We start from the raw sequence: 22,356 nt of genomic DNA on the forward strand, positions 1-22,356 counted from the left end.
TGAGTTTTCTATCAGCACACTAACAAATCACCACAAATTTAGCAGCTTAAAACAGGCTTCTTATCTCAGTTCTGGGGGGCCAGGAGCACCTGGTGCAGCCTCAGGCTACATCCTTCCCAGTAGCTAAGTTTTAAGACACCATCCATCAGGGTAACTGACCAGTGTTGGGGCAGCTGTGGAACAGCTAAGAAATGAAATGCCTTAGTCGCCGGTTCGATGTAACCCCAGCTTTCACACTTGCTGGGATGGCACCTTTTCTTTCTGTCTGACGTCTGTCTTTTTGTGTGTGCGCGCTTTGGTGTAGGCTTTTTTATTGTTATCTAGAGGATAATACGTACAAAATTCTAACGGGAATAGAAGGGTGAGCCACCCCTTCTCCCGCCTTTTGCCCAACCTCTCCCTCCCGCCCCAGAGGAGCCCATTGGGTTTCTAATGAACTCGTCAGTGAGGTTTCTGTCCCGTGCACGGCGGTACTTGTGTCTCTCTTTCTCACACAAGTAGACTCACATTACACATCCCGTTTACAGTTCGTTCTGTATATTTATTTTATTTCAGAAAACCAAACCAAAGACATGGACCGTGCCACCATTTTAGCACTGTTTTCACGTTGGCGTGTTCCTTTCCAATTTGTGCACGAGGCGCTTGTTTTTTATGTTGTTGCCACCACAGTGTACACCGCTGTATCCTTTTCTTCTCACGGATCATAGGTTTATTTATGCAAGTACTTGCACAAGGATTATTCTTTTTCAGAAGTGATGGGTTGTTGGTTCATTAGCATTAAAATCTTCAGAGCGGGAAGTAGAGGACAGTGAGGTGGAAAACTGTGCCGCGTAGCACGTTTCTCTCTAACCACTGCTGCTCCCCACAGCCGCCCTGCGCCCACGCTGGACAGGCCTCGCAGCGGCCGCACTAGGTGGTGCTGAGGGAGAGCAAGGGGCTGCAGGTCCCAGGGGACATTAGCAATGGGACCAGGAGACAGCCCAGGCTATTTATAGAAGGCTGTGGAAACAAGAAAAGGCAAAATCCACACCGTTCAGCATTTCCTTTGACATAACATGTACTTTATAAATTAAACACCCATCATGCGTGGGGAATCAGCACATGGTTTTTGACATAGTACGTTCATTGAAGCATGGCAAAGTCAGATAAACTGCTTATTGCTAGACCCCTTTGGAAAGGCGGCCTGTATTAGACTTTCTCAGTACAAGTTTAGTTAGCAGAATATATGTAATCCAGTAGCATTCCCACTTTATTGTTTAGTCACTGAAGAGCATACAGAACGTCCAAAATGTAGCCTTCAATGGAGAGAAATTGCTTCCCCAGCGTTCACAATTTAAAATGAATTTTGGATCAAAGTGTCAGCCCCATCTGTTTTTGTGTAACAGGAAGAAGGGGAGAGAGTACCCATTTTTCTGTGGGATAAAGGTCTGACTGTGTGCTGGCTTAGGATTTGCAGCCCTCGTCCAGCTCCTCGGGTGTGGGCTTGCACTTGCTCTCGGGGTCCCCAGCGCAGGAGGGCCTCTTCCAAAAAGAAACCGCTTACAGAGTACCTGCTGGCTAACCTCAGGGTGACTGCTAGTGCAAAAACTCACTCCTTAAATTCTTCTGTGAATTCATTTCCTTGACTTTTAACTTGGCTCTGAACTAAGCCCCAAAGTGGTATCTGAACGGTGTGGAAAGTGCCCACGGCTGATGACGTGAGCTTGGGATTCACCTGTGACGTTACTGATGTGCTCGGCCTAAAGCACGGAGTCCGTTCAGGCTCACATAAAGAACAAGTGGGGAAAGGTTAGGGACTTTGCAGGTGACAGCCCTGACGGCCGACTGTCGTCGTTCCAGGTTGATGTCGGCTGTGGCAAGCAGGCGCTGCACAATCCCAAACCGCTCCGCGTCTCTCAGAGGAGCCAGGGCTGTGTCTTCAAGGTCAGACTCTCCACCAGCAGACAGTGCACGGAGCTGAAACGGCACATGTTAGACGCGTCATTGAAACATGTTACAGAAATCCTCGGTGCTGGATAGCAATGCACGTCTAGTTAATTATGAAAACAGTTATGTGTTTGTTTTTTAAAAAAATTTCCCAAATGGAGCAGGAAAACCCTTAAGATGAAGATGTAACAAGAGGTATGTGACCCAGGCCTGATGATTCCAATTTGCTGGCGTCTGGAGTCCTAAATCCCTCCTCTGTGCGCTCTGCCTGCTACTAGATACCAGTAGAACACACATATGTAAGGCTTGGTTTTTAAATGAAGGTTTTAGAACATGTGCACAAACTCCTCCAAGGGCTGGGTACCATAGCTTACTCTGTGCTTCCTGCCTCAAGAGCCGCTGTCCTTGTCCTTCCTTCTACCTGGAGACGCTCCCTTGAGTTCCACACAGACCTTTCTTCTCTTCTCGTCTCTCGGTTTTTGGTTGAAATTCAACATCAGAAGGGCCTGACCTAATCCCCTCTCCATAGCCCAGCCACCAGCACATCATCATCTTGTCCCCATCTGCCCCTGTGTCTGCAGTTCTCTTCTTGACAATCACTGCTTCATCCTTAACTGAAACCTGCGCCGCTCAGGAGAGCAGGGACCTGGCCTGTTGTGTCACCCGCCACCCTGCCCAGAACTAGACCTTCACAGTGGTCGCTGCTCTAATTGCAGCCGCTGAAAACATTTGAAACTTTGCTTTCTGGGGTCTTGACGGTGCCTGTGACACTTTATTTATCTTCAGTAATTATAAATTTGCCAGTAGATTTGATTTTTAAATAGGTATTCAGGACCAGGTCAGTTTAGGGATGTAGAGAGTAAAATTCAAAATAAAAAAGTGAAGCCTTTAAAGTATGCATGAGTAAAGAATTCCCGAAGTATTCTCAGCAATGGCAACCTTACCGGAAGACGTGTGCAGCGCGCCCGCTGGCGGGAGGGCGGCACTCATTGGAATACAAAAGCACTCGGGTGTCTATTATCAAAGTCAGCCTTATAAGCCTACACCTTGTAGATGCGCCAAATACAACTTGCAGTGAAACCACAGGCTTAGCGTTACCATTTGGGCCAGTCGGTAAACTGTCAGTTGTGCTTTAGAGAGTGGATTAACTTGCTCTTTAAACACAAGCATCATGGGCCACGGTTTAAGAACGAGCTCCGTGGGCCCAGCTGAAGGCCGCCAGCAGCACGGCGGGCTCAGGTCTGATGGAGACGTGCTGGGCAGCATCCAGCTTCCTTCTCTGAACATCTGCCAACCCTGCGCGCCCAGGGGCACTTCTAGGCATAAAAGAGATGACGGTCACGGGGAGGGGGGGTGAAATTAACTCTGTGGATGGTTTTAACTCGCCCTCTTACCAGTTTGGCAGATGTGTTTCTTTCAAAAGGCCTCAGAAAGCCTCCATGGTTACCCTGGCCCCCAGACAAGGTAGGTTTTTTTGTTAATACGTTTTATTAACTTTTTACAGAGAGGAAGGGAGAGGGATAGAGAGCTAGAAACATCGATCAGCTGCCTCCTCCACACCCTCTACTGGGGATGTGCCCGCAACCAGGGTACATGCCCTTGACTGGAATCGAACCTGGGACCCTTCAGTCCGCAGGCCAACACTCTATCCACTGAGCCAAACCAGTTACGGCCAAGGTGGGTTTTTACACCCCGTTCTAAGTAAGTGCCTGTAGGAAACACGATACCCAGATTCCTCAAGACAGGAGGCAGGAACCTCACTGTCTTAAAAGCTGTATCTAGGGGCGATTGTGTGAAGATGCCCAGGAAGGTCTTTTTCTTTAAAGGATTTCTGTCTGTGTTGAGCAGTCCATGAAGGCGGACAAAGGACTCTATGGGTGGGGAGTTTTGTGCCGAGTAGCATAGCAGCCCTTCTGGAACTCCTAAGGGCTGCTCCCCGACCAGCAGAGCCAACTGGGAAGCGGCACAAAGGCCAGAGCCTAGAGCTGACCTGCAAGGAAGAGGGGCTTCGCTGATGTGGTCTGGCAGTGTTTTCTCCTCCTGTAGACTTGCTAAGCACTCGGCTGTCGTACAAACGGAGCTGGGCTGCAGAAGCAGAGCTGCTGCGTGCTCATCATCGCTGACAGCCAGCTAGGAAACGTAGCGTTTCCATAACCTCACTACACCGCCAGCTTTTACCCTCAGCTGCCACAGGACACGCATGCCGGCACATTTTCAAGTAGTTCCGTTTTTGTGGTCAAAGAGCAGGAATGCAGCATTCCCCCGGGTGGGGGAGCTGCTCGTGGTGGTGAATGACACTGAACTGTTCCTTGGCATGGCGCCTGGCCGCACACTTCAGATGCCTTTCCTGTGCAGAGCAGTGCCAAAGGCACTAACCACAGTGCTCAGATCTCCCCGGATGTGTCCCATTTCAGGGCCCTGGCTAGGCAGTCTACCCCAGTGGTCGGCAAACTCATTAGTCAACAGAGCCAAATATCAACAGTACAACGATTGAAATTTCTTTTGAGAGCCGAAAACCGATGTCTGCGCATGGGCCACAAAGTTTCCGTCGCACTGTACGTGCGCGCCTGCACGTGGTATTTTGTGGAAGAGCCACACTCAAGGGGCCAAAGAGCCGCATGTGGCTCGCGAACCACAGTTTGCCGACCACTGGTCTACCCCAGTGTCGCCTTCCCAGATCTGGGAGCCGAGCTCTGAGGTTTGGGCCTGCAGAGCGTGCTGGCCTTGGTCCTTGGTCGCCAGGCCTTTAAATAATCCAGGCAGGTGTGCTCTGTTACTCTGACCCAGGCTGAGCAGGAGCTACAGGAGAGGAGCTGCCCCATTTCCTTCTATCAGTGACCCAATTTGTAGTTTAAAGAGGAAAAGCTTAATCTTGAATCTCAGGGCCAAGCTCCTCATTACCTAACTCTTGGTCTAGCCATGACATCTCCTGAGGGCACAAAGCTAATGATAGTCCTAAGAGAGAATGAAGCGTCTCTCTGGGACCATCAGTCCTCTGCGTCCTCCCTGCCAGGTGAGTGTGGTACAGAGCTCAGTACTAGGCCTGGCTCCTTCCCTGCAGTGCTGCATAAGGCTTGGAGTCCATAGACAAATGCTGGCAAGTGCTTTGAGCAAATCCTTTCTCTCTGGACCTCAGTCTTCCTGTGAGGTAGGGTGTGTGGCGTCGGTGGGTGTAAAAAAGTGGACTTAATAATACCCGTGTAACCTATCTTGAAGGGCTGTTGAGGATGAGAAAGACTGGAAGTGTTTTATCAGCTGTGAGGTGTTCTTCTCATCATTGCCCCACCCCCAGGTCCCTTCCTTACCAAGTGACATAGCGTAGGAATGATCTGGAGTTCACAGCAGGTGCCCAGCAGAGCTGCTCCATTATCTGGCATTTCTGCAGAAGACAAAAATCAGTCACTTTAAAAAATAAAAGCATCTGTAGGAACAGAGCCGGCCCTGGGCTCTGCCTAATGTACACTTTCCTGCTCTCCAGGCAGAGGTTCTGCTCATAATTGTTCAGTGAATGAATGGTGCTCAACAGGCAGAAAGGGTCTTTCAGGAAATAGTGAAAACAGGTGTGTGTTCGCCAGAGGACGTGCCCATCAGGAAGAACTGCACAGACCTGGGGAATGCAAGGGAAAGTAGGAAGACCCTGGACTTTGGTGACAGAAGAGGTACGTCACTGCGTATTTGGGGTGTGTCTTGCATTCACCACTCCGAGCATGTTTCCTCAATGGATCAACCATAGATGTGTGTGTGTGTGTGTGTGTTAGAGAGCTGAGTAAACTATAGTGACCTGGGTTTAGAACCCTGTAGTCCTTTTTAGGAAGAAAACGTAGTGTGGCCTGACGAAGGGACGGCACACGGACCTCTGGAACCCAAGACTCTGCAGGCACCACACTGTCAAGCCCCAGGGAAAGGAAATCCAGGTCAGTGTATTCAGAACTGGTTTTACTCCCTCCCCGGTAAAACAGATGCAGTTCCCGGAAGGACCCACTCCTCCGGGACATGGCCTTTGAGCTGAAAAGGCAAAAGAAAGAGAACGAATCACCTGCTGACTCATCTGGCCCAGAGACCACTTATGCGCTCCCTCCACCCCCTGCCTTCATTAGCAGCTGTAATTATAACCCCAATACATTCACAATTTTAAAAAAGTAAGTCATGAGCATGTAATGTACGACTCATCAGCATATGGGCCTGGGAAAGGCATTCTCTTTTGTAATTCTTCGAAAACTGGAAATTCCCGGGCTCTGTTGCTGTACAGGGAGGAACCCTGAATGCATCAGGAGCTCAGTGCCCTGACTAATGCCCCTCGCAGGGGAGTTGTGAGGACCAGGAAGTGGGGTCTTGCCTTTCTGAACAGAGACTGAAAGCCCTGTCTCCTCATGTAGGAGGTCCACCCTCCGGCACGGTGAGCTCGGGGCCACGGGTAGAGGAGCGGCAGGCGGGCCGCTGCTCCTTCGGGAGGCCGCTCTACAAGTTGTGGAGCTGCTGAGCCCAGCAGCCTGGGGCTTCCTTCGGGAGGCTCTCCACAGCCTCCCTGCCCTAATGGCCGCCACTCGGGTGGTAGGTTTGTAAAGGGTCAGAAGGACCAAAACCCTGGAGGGAGAACTGCTGCCGCAGGAAAGCCACTGCCTCTCAGCACTGCCGGCGCACGCGACGGACAGGCTGTATTTTGGGAGACGCTTTCCTGGGTGATGCGGGGCGAGCCCGCCGACAGCCCTCCCCGGGAGGAAAGAGAAGGGCTCTGCCCAGAGCAGAGGAGCTGGCAGTGGACGGGCCGCCATGCTCGGCTCTGTGACTTCATGGCGACAAACCGTGCAAACCTCCACCGCCCTCCACCTCTTCCCCTGCCACTGCCGGAAGGAGGGGACCACATGCCCCCGTCTCCACCACAGTAAGCAAAGCGATTTCACAGCAACAACAGGACCCTCGGGGCCGTACCTGCTAGCGCACTGACCAAGAAGTAGGCTGTGGAAAAGAGCTTCTGGTCGCTGACCGCACACTCGGGGCCCGGACGCCCGCCCTGCACACTGCACCCCACCAGCTGCAGGAAGGCTGTGAGGCTCTGCCTCTGGGGGGGCTTCAGCTCCCCCAGGATCGCCTGTGAGGGTGACAGGCCCCTGACCACGTCGTCACACTGCAGGGGAGGAAAAGAGAGACCAGGTGATGTAGCAGCCCCTCGCTGCTGCTATCTCCCAGGTACAGCAAGCCTAACAGGCTTTCTCACAAGGAGACAGTAACCCGAGCCCTGCCAGGTGCTGCTCTTGCACGGCGAGGAGGCAAGCAGGGGCTGTGAGTAGCGTCGTCCAGGGCAGGGTCTGCCGGGTTGGACTAGACAAGTGACTGCACACAGAGCTGAGGGGAACATGAAGGCATCGTCCTGTCATGCTTCTCAAGCTTTAAACACAGCACTCCAGCCCCAGCCACATTCCCACCTGGGCCCAGGGAGCCTCATCCATTGGCGTGGGGGTGGGCGGTCCTGCCAGCAAGGGCTGCCCTGGCCACCTGGCACCGCCCAGCCATTGCAGATGCATTCGTATGAGAGCCTGCGCGCCCCCCCTCTCCCCCACCACCACCACCCAGGTAGCTGATGCTGGCCTGACATTTCTCTCTTGAAAGAGACATTTTAGAAAGTAAAAGTCAGTAGGCTTTTTAAACATCTGTGCGCCCCCTGGGGCAGCACACCCCCCCAGGAGCTCTGCATCCCCCAGAACAGCGGGCGTCCTGGCTGCTGACTGTTTCAACACGGCTGGTTCCATCGCTAGTCGCTAAGCTCTTACGAACACAATCCAGTTTTGAGAGGGGAAAAATAATATGGATGCTCTCCTGGACGCCATGAAGCATTAAATCAGAAAACCAGAGTTCAGACTCTGCATAAAAGAAAATAAAAAAGACCAAAACCACCACAGTAGAAATCAGGCAGGCTTACAGCTCCTCAGCCTCCTGCAGGGAAGCAGAGCAGAAAGCCCAGGTGGACGGGGTTGGCAGCTGGTGTGTCCCTCGCCGTTTCTCCAACTAACAGTTAAGGAACTCAACCTCCCCAGAAAAACACAAAGGCCTGCTTTCCAGTCTGCTCTAAATAAAATAGGTTGACTTGTTGGGCTCTACCACATAGCCCCCTTGAAGTGGGTTGAACAGTGCCCCCACCCCCCATCCCCAAATATATTTCTACTAGAGGCCCAGTGCACGAAATTCATGCAGGGGGGTGGGGAGGGTGTCCCTCAGCCTAGCCTGCACCCTCTCCAATCTGGGACCCCTTGAGGGACATCCCTCTCACAATCCAGGACTGCTGGCTCCCAACTGCTCGCTTGCCTGCCTTCCTGATTGCCCCTAACCGCTTCTGCCTGCCAGCCTGATCACCCCCTAACCACTCCCCTGCCAGCCTGTTTGCCCCTAACTGCCCTCCCCTGCAGGCCTGGTCCTCCCCCCCCCCCAACTGCTCTCCCCTGCAGGCCTGGTCGCCCCAACTTCCCTCCTCTGCCGGCTTGGTCACCCCTAACTGCCCTCCCCTGCTGGCCTGATCGCCCACAACTGCCCTCCCTTGGAGACCTGGTCCCTCCCAACTGCCCTCCCCTGTTGGCGATCTTGTGGTGGCCATCTTGTGTCCACATGGGGGCAGGATCTTTGACCACATGGGGGAAGCCATCTTGTGTGTTGGAGTGGTGGTCAATCTGCATATTACTCTTTTATTAGATAGGATAGAGGCCTGGTGCATGGGTGGGGGCCAGCTGGTTTGCACTGAAGGGTGTCCTGGATCAGGGTGGGGGTTCCCTTGGGGTGTGGGGTGGCCTGGGCGAGGGGCCTGTGGTGGTTTGCAGGCTGGCTACACCCCCTGGCAACCCAAGCGGAGGCCCTGGTATCTGGGGTTTATTTATCTTCTATAATTGAAACTTTGTAGCCTGGAGTGGAGCCAAGCCTTCTGCTTGCTCCGTGGCAGCAGCCATTTTGGGGGGATTTATGTATCTTCTATAATTGAAACTTTGTAGCCTTAAGCGGAGGCCTGGGCCGGCCAGGGTGTGCGGAAAGCTTGGCTTCCTCCATTGTCGGGGGCAACCCTAGCCTCCTGCTCTTTCCAGCTCTGTGGCTACTGCCATTTCTGTTTGGTTTTATGTATGTTCTATCATTGAAACCTTGTAGCCTTGAGTGGAGGCCTAGGCCGGCAAGGGCAGGCGGAAAGCTTGGCTTCCTCCATTGCCGGGGAAACCCAAGCCTCCCTCCTGCTCTCTGTGGCCATAGCCATCTTGGTTGGGTTTATTTGCATATTCGCTCTTGATTGGCTGGTGGGCGTGGCTTGTGGTTGTAGCGGAGTGATGGTTAATTTGCATGTTACTCTTTTATTAGATAGGATTTAGAACTTATTTAGAATGTGACCTTATTTGGAATAGAGTGTCTGCAAATGTAATTAAGGTAGGGATCTTGGCATGAAATCCTCCTAGGTGGGCCCTAAATCCACTGGTGGATGTTCATTAAGAAACAGAAAAGGAGGTGACAGAGGAGAAGGCCAGGGGAAAACAGTGTACACTGGAGCGATGCAGCCACAAGCCAAGGAATGCCAGGAGCTGTAAGAGTGAAGGGAGGTTCTCCCCTCCAGCCTTTGTGGGGAGCATGGCCCTGCTGACACCTTCGGGCCTTCAAAGAATCAATTTCTAGTTTTAAGCCAAGAAGTTTGTGGTCACTTGTCACAGCAGCCATAGGGAACCATTCACACCTAGATTCCTGGCATCAGCTCCCTTTCTGCAGTAAGAACTAAGGATCTGGGGATAAGAAGCGAAAAGCTTTAGTGTTCAAGAGAGGTGGGGAAATCTTAAACGCAGTTTGTGTCTCCAGCTCAGGTCAAAGCCTATCCCAAGAGGTCCAGCCTGCGCACATCTCAGGGAGACCCCGCGCCTCGAGACGCCGCTGGTCTTACCACTTGTTCCAGGACCTCGAGTAACTCCTCATCAAACAGGACCGCCTGCAGGACACGGCTCAGCGCTGTCTGCTGCTGCTCCGGCAGCTGCACAAAGGGCTGGAAGTTCCTCTCCAAGGGCACAGTGGCTGTGGGCGTAAGCACACCGGCTCAGGACGGCTGTGCACTCAGAACCGACGGCAGCTCGCGCTTGCTATAGCCAGCTGTCCTCAGCTCTGTCATGGACACGTCAGCTGCGCAGCCCGCCGGGGAGCGCGGAGACAAAGGACATCGAGTTCACCACCACCCTGCGTGTTAGGAGAAGGGGGGCTGCCACGCTTCGTTTCAGACTCACTAAGTAGTACGTCTAATGGACTCTTTTTCTGGAAAAGCCACTTGGGCTCCTTTCCACAGAAGTAAATGATCACGGCTGAGTTACTGAACAGAGTCAGTACTTGCACGGTGCTTCAGAGCCAGGCGGATCCCAGTGTCACTTTCCATCCTTTCTGCGAACACGTGGTCCATTTTGTATCCTTTACTACCTAATGCACGTCAGAGAGGCTGGCCCCCCCTTGTCATGGCGTCACGGCTGCTGCCCTTGGCCGGTCCCTTCTTCACCGTCTGTCCTGGAGACGGGTGCACGGCCCCACTGCCGGCTCACCCTCTGCAGGATGCTGGAGCCTCTCCTAGAATCCTCCTCTTTTAACCAGTTAACTGCCACACGTCCAAAATGGAAACCGTCCCCACACGCCACGATATTTTGAATTTAATTGCGTCTATAGATGCTTATGGCGTACGAAGGGTTAAAGATAGGCCAAAGCTCCTAGTGAGGGAAGCCCAGCGGGTGTGAAGGCTTGTGTGTAGGTGCACACTCCTGCGTAAGACTGGGCCTTCACTGCCGTTTCTCCCAACACTTTGCTACGGAAACAAAAGCGTCTTCCGGTCTGGGCCTCGCTGGTGAGCCTCACTCCTCACCTCCAGCCAGCACACCTGAGCCGCTCCCGGCTCCTTGTACTAAGCTCTCCCATAACCATTTGTTCCTCCTTTTCCTTGCTCATCTCCTACCATATACTGCCCTCCCCACCCCACCCCCACCCCCACAAACCCCTCCAACGTTTTAAAACTGCTGCGGGGGGGGGGGGGGCAGAAGGGGTTGCTGCAGGCAAGTCATAGGTCGTCCTCCCCCGCCCCCCATGCCGCACCCACGGCCTCGGGCCACGTGATAAAGAGCCTCCAGGAGACGCCGGCGTGCTGACCAGGCCGGGCTTGCCTTGCCGTGGTGCCTGGACTTGGATGGAACAGATGCAGACCTCGGGCTCTCTCCGCGCTGCTGACTAGCTGTTCTTAGTCCCCAGGCTTATATGTTAAAATGGAAAAAAACGCCAGGTCCCTGCCTCTGACACACCTGTCTCACACATGGCACCGCAGACTGAGGTTCCCTGCGATCCGACCCAGGTGAGTCCTGAGTGGACCAGGCCTGACTCGGGTGCCGCCCTCTCTGTTCTCAAATGCTCTCGGTGAAGTCACCGGACCACCGCTCCTGCAGGCCACTTCACCGCCTGGGTCACATCACCTCCTGGGCTACAGTGCTCCGTCAGCCATCGGCCCACCATGCCCCGCCCCGCTGGCAATACCTTGTTTCAAAACACGCAGCGGTCCGTTGGGGACAGGCAGCCCCTGCCCAGCATCTGCCATGTCTCCAAACGCGAACTCTCGGAAGGGCAGGGGGTCCAGGAAGATGGAGTCGATTCTCTCGTGCTCGAAGCCGCCGCACTTCCCTTGTAAGAGGCAGAATTCTGCAACACCAGGGGAGAGGACAGGTCTGCACGGGGAGACGCCCTCCCTCCTCCCCATAAACCCGCTTCCTGCAGGCGCGGCGCTGTCTGATCCAACTCCTCACCCCCTAGAAATGCCGGAGGAGCTGGTTCTTGGCACAGGGCTCGCCTCTGTGCCCTCAACAGCAGCCTTTCCTTAGCCCGGTTTCCACAAGCCAGCCCGAAGCAGGCAGCAGAGCTCACCGTGTGGATGAAGCTGGGAACACCTGAGTCTGATAGATGGTATTTGACTGAACGGATACTATTACACAATTACTGACAGTATAGTTAGGTGCACAAAATGAGTGCGAAAAAGTGAACTTATTTCTACAGTTCTATGAATGAATTTCAAAATGCTGAGTGAAAAACTAGTCTTTTTAAAGCCTTATTTTTTTTAGATACTTAAATATTTATAGACAAAAAAAAAAAATAGAATACCTAGGACTTGCTTTGAAACAATTGAGTGGGGGTGGAGAGAGGTGGGAAATTACCAATGGAACATAAATTGCCCTCATTCTTAAAGCAGGAAGTACATGGGGTTCATTATATTACTTTCACTATTTTTAAACGTGTGAAAAACTTTAAATAAAAAGGAGTGGCAAGGGGTGGCAAGGCCCGTCCGCCCCCATCACAGATGTCCATGTTTGAGATCCTAACTAAGGTATCTGAATTGTAGGCAAAAATGTGAGCAAAAACAGCAAGTGACTCATGAGTTGGGGTGCTTCCTGGGCTCCTATTCATGAGCCTGCGTGTGGAAGGCGTGGTGTCGGCACACACCATCCTTGGCCTTGGGCACTGATGGCATTCCTAGAGGTAGGATGGCTAAGACATGAAACAATCCCCCACCCACTCGGGGGACCGCACTCAGGACACCAGGCACTGAGGTGGGTGAGAGTGGACCGCCCCCAGGGGGTGACTTTGCTCCCCAAGGACAGGACAGGACCATCCACAGCCTCAGATCCTGCCTGCACCCTGGAGCCCCCAACTGGTTCCAGGAGCCATGGCACCAGCACCACTCCTGTCTGGGCGCATGCACCGCCCCGAAGGCACTGCCAGTCCTTTCATTTTCAGCTTCGGGCGCCGTGCTGGGGGCCAGGGAGAGGAAAGGGCCCCGGCCTTCCCTATGCTTCGCGTGGGGCGGGGTGAGTAGGGTGTTGGAGGCGGCGGATGGTCACTGAAGCCAGCGAGGCAGGTCGGGCACCTCCTAAAGGCTCCGTGGGAGTGAGCGGGCACCGAGGCCGCGAGCGCGCTCCACACGGACTCGCAGGTCAGACACGGCAGAGGCTGGAAGCACGTCTGCACGTGGTGTCACAGCTGATCACAGACGGACATCGGCGAGGGAAAGCTGGACACGGGCAGGGCCCCCACGCACAGGGGAGGCTTTCTCCTGGGACACGGAGCCTCGGGAGGTGTTGGAGCAGGTGAGTGAAGTGACCAAACTTACTTTTAAATAATCGCATCAGGGGAGCCTGGTGGGAAACGGGGGTGGGGGCTGACGGCTCCCAGGAACAGGGAGGGGGTGCGCAGGAGGCTTGTGAGCTGTGCTCCCCCAGAAGGCGGGAGGGGGTCAGGCAGGCCCTGAGGCCCATGTTTATGAAGCTAGATCAGAACATTCTGTGGCAACAGCGACAGAGAACAGATGGGAAATAAAAGCCGAACTGACTCCCAAGCAGCCACGGAGTCCCACAGAACCAGGGCCTGGCCAGCAGCTGCCGCAGGGCCGCCGCCGCGGATGGCAATGAACGCAGCGGGCTCCCGGGCCGGGCTTGGACTTGAGCCGAAGGACCCTGGAGAACTCCCCAGGCGCCGCCTCGGCAGCACTAAGAGGAGTTTGTGCTCTGAGAGCGAAAGCCACGATAAAAGGCTTGAAATCGAAATGCAAGCAGGAGAGCCACAGAGGCCAGGCTGTCTTTCCAAGTGCCGCTGAGGGGAGAGGCCCCTGGGGGAGGGACGGGTGCCCCAGAGCTGCAGGCAGGCAGGCACCCACCTCAGAGAAACACCCCCGCAGCCCCACTGCCCAGAGTGGCTCCCTGGCCCGGCCCCCAGCCACCCAGAGGCCTCACAGCACCCACGAGCACCCTTGGGTGCCAGTGAAGCTTTGCCAAGTGACACCTGGACCATCGTCAACCCATCTGGACAGACTCACCAGAGGGTAAATATCCCGCTGGGACCACGTCCATGCCTGTGGTACCACAGCTTATCGTATACTGACAACAAAATCATCTTAACGCAGTTTGTTCCACAGACGGCTTCCAAACAAAGAATAAAATAACACCAATTTGGAACCAGGCATCTAAGCCGCAGGTCACGTTTCCTGGTGTCCTGTTTTCCAAATGTCCCCGTCCCACCTTCTCTAGACCAAATTCTCAACACGGACACTTCCCTTTTGCCACTTCCCTCAACGGCAGGCCATTCCATGTGTGAAAGGGGGGCCCCGGGGTTGCATTCTGCGCCCCCACTGCCCCTCCTGTGGGTCCTCACATGCCCACAAGGACAGTCAATGTTCTGAGTGCCTGTGGCCGCCGCCAACAGCGGACAACGCGTGTGGCGAGCACAGAGGCCGGCGCCCACAGGACCTCCTCCTCCGAACCTGTCCTTGCCCCGACAGAAACCACTTGGGGGTGCGCAGGAGACAGCACAGAGGTGTGCGCGGCCGGTTGGGGCTCACTTCCTAAGCGTTTCCACTGTGAAAACGGGAAACCGCACACGAACAGGAATGCAATGCACCTCCACACACCCACCGACCAGCTCTGCCCACCCCACCTTCCTCTCCATCCAGATTTCTTCCGCAAACGGCAGACATTACCGTGTCACCTGTGAAGACATCGCGATAAAGCTCTAAAAAATAGGTGGCTTTTTTATAAACATACTAGAGGCCCAAAGCACGAAATTCGTGCAAGAGCAGGCCTTCCCCAGGCTGCTGGCACCAGCAGCCCCAGCTCGTCCAGAAGGGTCATCTGGAAGGACGTCCGGTCTAACTAGCATATTACGCTTTTATTAGTGTAGATTGCTATACCTAAGAAGGTCAGCAACCACTGATGTCACATGTATTCATTCACGTCCCGAGAAGCAAACAGTTCTCTTGGACTCGGTACACCATCTTCTCAGGGAGCGCGGGGGAGGGGCCGTGCAACCTGAGCTCAGCCGACGCCTGCTAACCCCAAGCCCTATTTTCTTGAAGGACCCAATAACCAGGAGGGGCCAGCTTCAAACAACCGGTGACCAGAGGGCAAGGCCAAGAGCAACGTTTCTGGCTTCGTGTTGGGGGGAGGGGTGTGAAATGACGATGTTAATCCCTGAGGTGGAGAATTTGGTAAATGACCACGATGCCAGCACTCCCTGTGCCTCACCTATTTAGTCCTCCCGCAGCCCCGTGCGGGAGCCCCCTCCCAAGCGGACAAGACCCCACAGCTGGCCGAGGCCTCTCAGGGCAGCACGGGCCCAGGACCGGTTCAGTCTGATGGCAGAGGACACTTCTTACCCCTGCGTCGTGCTGGCGAAACCGCACCCCACACGCTCCCAGCGCAGCCACTGTCCCTTGTCATGGGACAGCCCCGAACTCTCAGGATCTCACGTCCATCCCCGAGGCGGTCGGAGAGCCACCCCCAGTGTGCGCCCCAGGGAAGACAGCCTGTCCCTCAGCCTTGGCTCAGTCGGCCAAGAGCCCCAGCAGGAGGCAGCACTCACCGAACTGGCCGTCCAGTTTCACATACAACTCGATGACGCCGTAGGCGATGGTGGTGGGAGCCGGGATCTCCAGCACCACGTTGGTGTCCTTGACGACAGACCCATCCTCTGTAGCTGACACCTGTGGGCGAGAGCACACTCTGACCTGTGCGCCCAGCCCCCCGGGCCCCTCTGCCTCCCCTGGAGCCTCGTGCACATGCCCTCAAGGAGTGGGAAGGGGGAGCCAGCGGCCTCATGACCTACACACAGTCCCCCGTAAGTGGCCAACCTGGTGGCACAAAGTGAGGTTCCAGGGATCGGGATACAGTGAACTTCGGTCTCTGGTGATGAATCAAGGTAATAAGACAAATAAGCTAACTTCCCAGTTTTCTCACAGGATTACAGAAACTGCCCTGAAGTCCTGATGAAAGCCTGCCCGATAGGAAAGCCCGAGGGAGAACCCAGCTGAGAGCCCCCTCGTGTCACTCCAGGCCCCGTGGTGCAGCTGGGCTGTTAGGGGAGGCTGGAGGGGAAGCGGCGTGGGGTGCAGAGCCCCTACCCCACCAACTTCAGCCCTGGCTCGGGGCCAGCTTGCTAAGGCACTACAATGTGATCCAGAAGCACTGCTTAGACAGAGACAGGTGTACAGACCTTTGCCTTCCCTAACTCAATCCGCAAAGGGTTCGAGGCAGCCAATCCCAGAGCCATTCTGAGACCCCTGACCCCCAGGGGCTCTGGGGGTGATTTGGCCTGGCTGGTGCTGTTTGACCCATCTTCCTAGGGACTGTGCCTGACCAGCTGGCATGGCCCTCCCTGAGTGTCCCACTGCCCTGGCCTTGGGTCCACTTCAGGAATGGGCGACCCAGGACGGTGCCCTGAGATCCGGCCCGAGCTCTCCTCTCAGGTCCCAGCAGGTGGGGAGAGACCCGAGGAGAGAGCCCATCTGAGGGAATCCACCCCCAGGGAGGCAGCTCACACATCCTCCCCGAGCCCTGGACCCAGCAGTGGCTGAAGCCACTCACTCCTGAAGGCTTCAGTTTCAGGAGCCAATAAACTCTGTCTCGTTTAAGCCAATTGCAGGTTGATTTCCGTTAACTTGCTACACAAAGAGCCCTGATGAATGAAGACACCACCACCGAGGACCCTGACCAACGTCCTCCCGGTGGAACCAGTGAGGCTGCTGTGGCCTTGCCCGGTGCCAACGCCCTGGCACGTGCACACCTGCACGGTCTGTTGGACCCCGCCATGCCGCCCCCCATGTGCACACCTTGCCCGTCTCGGTTTGGACCCCGCCATGCCGCCCCCCATATGCGTACCTGCACCATCTGGGTTTGGATCCCCACCATACCGCCCCCCACGTGCGTACCTGCACCATCTGGGTTTGGATCCCCACCATACCGCCCCCCACGTGCGTACCTGCACCGTCTGGGTTTGGACCCCACCATGCCGCCCCCCACGTGCGTACCTGCACCGTCTGGGTTTGGACCCCACCATGCCGCCCCCCACGTGCGTACCTGCACCGTCTGGGTTTGGACCCCACCATGCCGCCCCCCACGTGCGTACCTGCACCGTCTGGGTTTGGACCCCGCCATGCCGCCCCCACGTGCGTACCTGCACCGTCTGGGTTTGGATCCCCGCCATGCCGCCCCCCATATGCACACCTGCACCATCTGGGTTTGGACCCCGCCATGCCGCCCCCCACGTGCGTACCTGCACGGTCTTGGTTTGGATCCCCACCATGCCGCCGCACTTCTCCTCAATCTGCACGTGCTCAGATATCACGCACTTCTGCGTGGTCACTATCTTCTGCGTCAGCACGCACAGGACCTCGTTCCGCTTCTCCAGCACCTGCTGCAGCAGAGGGCTTTTCAGATTGAGCCTCCTGAAAAGGAAAGACGCCGTGAGTGGCCTCGTGCCTCAGGGGACGCGGGCACAGCACGTGGCCGAGGAGTGAACAGGTGACAGCCAGCATCTTATTTCCTGCGATGAGAGGAGGGGCAGGAAGGCATCAACCACTCCCCCGGGGCGCTGGGAGCTGCCAGGGAGGGGAGCCCTGGTCAAAAGCAGCGCTGGTTGTCAAGGAGGCGGAAAGGAAACACAACCCAAACAGGAACCGCAATCCGCCTGCCTTACACCTGGGGGCCCCTTTTTAATCAGCGCTGAGGGAGCACAGGCAGCCCGGCCCGGGCCCAGAAGTCCAGGGTGACCGTTGGGGAGTGGGGGGTGCTGACCAGGTCCTCACCGAGGAGAGGGCAGGCTTCCGGTGCCAGCAGCGGTGAAGATACCAGATCTGAATGAAAATGGGACATCTTCACCTGTCAGTCCCGGGAGGGTGTCTAATCTTTTACAAAGGGGGTTTACACAATTTTACAGATGGGGAAACCGAGGCCCGTGAGGCATGGCCTGCTCAAGGTCACCCAGCAGACTCGGGGCTCCCACACAGCGACTCTGGGGGATTTCAAGAATAAGCTAAATTTCCATCTACAGGAGATGATTTCACACTTAGGAGCAAACAACAAAATAACCGCTCGGGAGATTTCATTCACTCTGAGTCTATGAAGTGGACAGGAAGAGAACAGATTAGACTTGGTTCTGGCATGAGAACAGTTATAGTGCTCATCCTGGCCACGTAAACATTCCAAGGTTAGTAAAGCTCAGCAGCCACAGCTCACCCCCCGCCCCCCACTTCAGGCAGGCAGCTCTCAGGGTTCTGAAAGTGCCCCCAGAACTGCGGCGAGCAGATGGAAGGTCCTCTCCCCACGTAACAAGCTGCCTGGAGAGGAAACAGCAGGTGTCCATCAACAGAGGAATGGACGGACAGCTGTGGCGCATGCACAGAATGGGATATTATCTCTCTATAAAAGGCGAATATGCTAAGTGTCCGTCCAACCGGTAGCTATGACGTGCACTGACCACCAGGGGGCAGATGCTAAAAGCAGGAGCTGCCAAGCTTCAGTGACTTGGCAGCGGCGGTTCTAAACCAGAGAGGAGGGAGCCCGATTCCTCACGGGCCCCTGTGATTCCACCTTCGGCCGTGGGTTATGTTGTTGCTGGGGCCCTGTCGGCCCTGATTCTGGTTTACTGCACACTTGCGTTTTCGTTCCACACCCTGTAAGACAGTAACTTTGCAGAGTGCCCTTTCGCACTCCGGGACCCCTCGGGGGATGTCAGAGAGCCGGTTTCGGCCCGATCCCCGCAGGCCAGGCCGAGGGACCCCACCTGCTGGAGGAACCTGGCTTACTCTGCAGACGCCCTTCAAGCCACGGCACCACCCCACATGCAGCCAGCTGGGGAGGGACCATGAGAGGTTGGCTCCAGGGCATGTCCGGCCCATCTCACCCAGTCCCGCCCCGCCCAGACCCGCCCTGCCGGCCACCTTCTAATTAATTTCAATGTGTATGAATCCGTGCACTGGGTCACTAGTTCAAACATAAAGTCCTGAATCATCCTACAACATCAACAAACCTCGAAGACGTTATGCTGAGTGAGATAAGCCAGACACAAAAGGAGAAACATTGAATGATTCTGCTTCTGTGGAACAGCGGGACTTATCTGAACGATCTAGGCAAATTCATAGCGACAGAAAGGAGATTTGAGGTAGTCAGGGTGGTAGAAGGGGTATTGGGGAAGTTTTTGAGATGATGAAAACGTTCTAGAAATGGATAGTGGTGTTGGCTGCACAACAGTGTGAATGTCCTTAATGAGTTTGAATTATACACTTAAAAATAGCACCCCAGCCCTAGCCGGTTTGGCTCAGTGGATAGAGCATGAGCCTGCAGACTGAAGGGTCCCAGGTTCAATTCCAGTCAAGGGCACATGCCTGGGTTGCAGGCTCGATCCCCAGTAGGGGGCATGCAATGATCTCTCATCATTGATGTTTCTATCTCTCCCTCTCCCTTCCTCTCTGAAATCAATAAAAAAAAATAAAAAATAGCACCCTGGCCAGTGTGGCTCAGCTGTTGGAGTGACCTCCTGTACACCCTGAGGTCCTGGGTTTGATTCCCAGGCAGGGCACATACCTCAGATTCTGTCAGAGCACGTGCAGGAGGCAACTGGTCGATGTGTCTGTTTTTCTCTCTCTCCCCCTTCCCTTTCCCTTTCTCTCTCCCCCTCCCTCTCCCTCTCTCTCTGAAAATCAATGAACGTGTCCTCGGGTGAGGATTAAAAAAATAATAATAATTAAAGTGACAAATTTTATGTTATATATATTTTATCACAATAAAAAAAGTAAAGCATCTCAGTAGTGGTTAAAGAAATGCAAATTATAACAATGTTTCACACATATTAGCTGAGTAATGAAGATAAATAGACGGCAACAACAAAACAGCTACCCAAGGCTCCATTCTCGGAAGGCGTACAGAGCCGGGGCTGGGAGCCTGCCCCACTGGGTGCCAATCCCCGCTCCGCCCCTCTGGGTGGGTGACCTTGAGTGACTCACTCCATGTCTGCACCTCTCCTGGGCCCTCTCATGGACTCACTGACGGGAACTACACTTTGCTTGCGGGATCGTCATAAGGGTTAGATGCCACGATGTTAAATGCCACACAAATGTCAGCCGACTCCAGCCACCTCCCTGGGCCCCTCTGCTGAGGCCCACAAATAAGATGCTGGCTGTCACCTGTGACAGAATTGCAGCTGTTTAATTGGGTTGGAGGTACTTTGTCATGCCACTCACTTACTTAGAAGCCCTCACAGCCACATCGCATCTCAGCCCCACCACACACACACTCACGCGCACACACACACACACACACATGCACACGTGTGTGCACACATACACACGTGCGCACACACACACACATACATACACACACACACAAAGCCTCTGGACCTGGCCTGCCCTAGTCAACCCCACCTCCTGCTTTCTCCCTGTGCCTTAAACATGCCAGGCACAAGCCAGACCCACGGCCTTGGAACCAGGTACCCCTGACCCCATCTCACAGGCACTCATCACCTGGGGAGGCGGTGTTCCCTGCTCACCCCTACCCACTGTCACGTCCTGAGACCACTTCAGAGAGCACAGCTCCACCCGGTGCTTCTATAGCCGTTTCTCTGTGTTCACTGCCTGTCTCCTCCCTCTGGGCACTGCCGGGCTCTCCGGGTGGCTGGGTCCTGTTTCCTGGGGCACTGCTGCCACCTTGTGGAACCGAACACTGGACAAGCTACTCGCCTCAGTTAGAAGGCGAGACCTAAGACAGACAGAGGTCCCCAACTGGCAGGGAAAGTGGATTGTCCTGATCCGGCAAAGCAACCTCTGGAGTGGATTCTTCCCCAAATCCTGCCCAGTTAGCAGTGGGTGGGGTAGGATGGGGCATCCATGGCGATCTGACCTGAGACCTGAGAAGTCTGATGGGGGGACTCATGAGGAAACCTCACAAAGAGGCACACGGAAGAGACCCCTTTTCTGCATTGTCATCTTCAATGTGGCCATTTGGGGATCAAGAGAACTAGGCCGCTGAGACCAGCAATGCGTGGAAGCTGCCACAGGGGGGCTCCACTGAGCTACCGAACTAACCAGCTACCATTAACTCAGGGTCAGGGTGACGCACCCACCCTCAGGTGTTTTCATGTGTGAGGCAATTACAGGTGTTCTTTGCCACTAAGGACACCCTAACTGGGTCATAAAGTGACTGTCACCCTTATTTCACAGAGGGACACGCAGCAGAGAGCTCATAACCCAAAGGCACATGCTAACAAGGGCCAGGAGAATGCAGTGGGCGTGTCTGTCCCCGAAGCCCTGTCCTCTCTTCCCTCTGCCTCCTGGACTCCCCTGGGCCCTGCATACAGAAGGCACTTAATGCGTGCTTGTTAGCGAACAGGAAATCTTTCTGCCCAGTCCTCCTGGGAGCGCTCCCCAGAGACTATCAGTGGATCCTCTCAGAACCAGAGCAGCAGGGGAGGGGGGGGGGGGGCTCCCACAGAGTCTCCATTCCACCACAGAGGAAACGTCCCACGTCCTGAGCTGCTCAGCCGGAGCCTCCGGCAGGAAACCTCCAGAAACCTGCTCACCACACCGATCACCAGGCCGCCCCACGGTGGCTGCCCACCTCTGCTCACATTATGGTCTGTGTCATACCCAGCCCGCTCCCACCCCACACACCGAGGAGGCCAGCGGGAAAGTGGCTGAGCAGGGATGGACGTTCACTCCCCTGGAGGAACTGACTGCCTCCAGGTGGCGAGAGGCAGCAGCTCCGAGAGATGGTAACGGAGAAGCTGACACGGAGGGCCCGGCGCGCCGGAGGCTGTGGGCGTGGACCTGGGCTGAAACCCCGAGTCCAGCCAGACAGACGGATGAACATCCAGCTGCTCCCACCCCAGACCCGGGATGCCCTCGCCTGGTTTTAGGTGAAGGGTGCTCCTGAAGGAGAAACAGAGAGTGAGCGAGCGAGCAAAAGAACCAGATTCAGGAAACTCTTGTTCTCCAGCTACATGTGGCCAGAGGTCTTTAAAGTGTTAGACCAGCCATGGGTAAACTACGGCCTGCGGGCCGGATCCGGCCCGTTCGGCTGTTCTATCCGGCCCGCGGAGCCGAAAGAGCGGAGGGTTCTCTTGCTCTCCCCTCCGCTCCTTCACCAGCAGCAGTGTTAACATGGCAACGTCGGGAAACACGGCCGCAGCTCCTTCTTCTGAGTGGGCGGATTTATATCCCCATTCAGTAGAAGGAACAACCTCTCAATCTTCCAGAGGCTCCTTGTAATGCCTGCGGACGCGTCCCCCAACATCACCCTGGGAATGCGTAGACACGTTATCGTGGTGATGTAGGGAGACACGCCCCTGGAGAGCACAGCATCAGGGCATTAGCTAAAAAGGAGACCAACAACACTGTTCCCACTGAAGTTGATGTTTTAAAGACCAAAAACCTTTCAACCCAGTCTACATTGCCATCTACATCTACGTCCCGGGCATAATTTGGAAGTTACACTAAAGAAAATGTTTAATTTATTGTTTACACATTTTGTTCTTTTCTATTTGTTTTAGTTTTAAATTATTTTATTATATTTAAGTTTAAGTTGAAAGGCTTTTGTACCTTTCCTTTGTTAGGCAATTTTATTTTGCCTTTGCCATCTTCAATAT

The 22,356-nt window shown here is 54.8% G+C and overlaps 1 protein-coding gene across 5 annotated transcripts in view; it reads right to left on the minus strand.

Annotated features, from left to right (window-relative positions):
- Window positions 1-516: 516 nt before the first annotated feature.
- The window catches only part of GSDME (gasdermin E), a 40,348-nt gene continuing 18,508 nt past the window's right edge, over window positions 517-22,356 (minus strand). For 3 of the 5 annotated variants that reach the window (XM_080664143.1, XM_080664142.1, XM_080664144.1), the window contains exons 4-10: window positions 16,993-17,164; window positions 15,304-15,424; window positions 11,437-11,598; window positions 9,824-9,951; window positions 6,856-7,051; window positions 5,232-5,305; window positions 517-1,956 (exon numbers count right to left, since the gene is read on the minus strand). In XM_080664143.1, coding sequence (XP_080520269.1) covers window positions 1,723-1,956; window positions 5,232-5,305; window positions 6,856-7,051; window positions 9,824-9,951; window positions 11,437-11,598; window positions 15,304-15,424; window positions 16,993-17,164 — 1,087 coding nt within the window. In that variant the 3' untranslated portion in view covers window positions 517-1,722. The remainder of the gene's footprint in view (window positions 1,957-5,231; window positions 5,306-6,855; window positions 7,052-9,823; window positions 9,952-11,436; window positions 11,599-15,303; window positions 15,425-16,992; window positions 17,165-22,356) is intronic. The other 2 variants (XM_080664145.1, XM_080664146.1) reach the window with 2 other exon arrangements.

The sequence above is a fragment of the Plecotus auritus genome, assembly GCF_963455305.1.
Source record: "Plecotus auritus genome assembly, chromosome: 4".
NCBI classification, from domain to species: Eukaryota; Metazoa; Chordata; class Mammalia; order Chiroptera; family Vespertilionidae; genus Plecotus; species Plecotus auritus.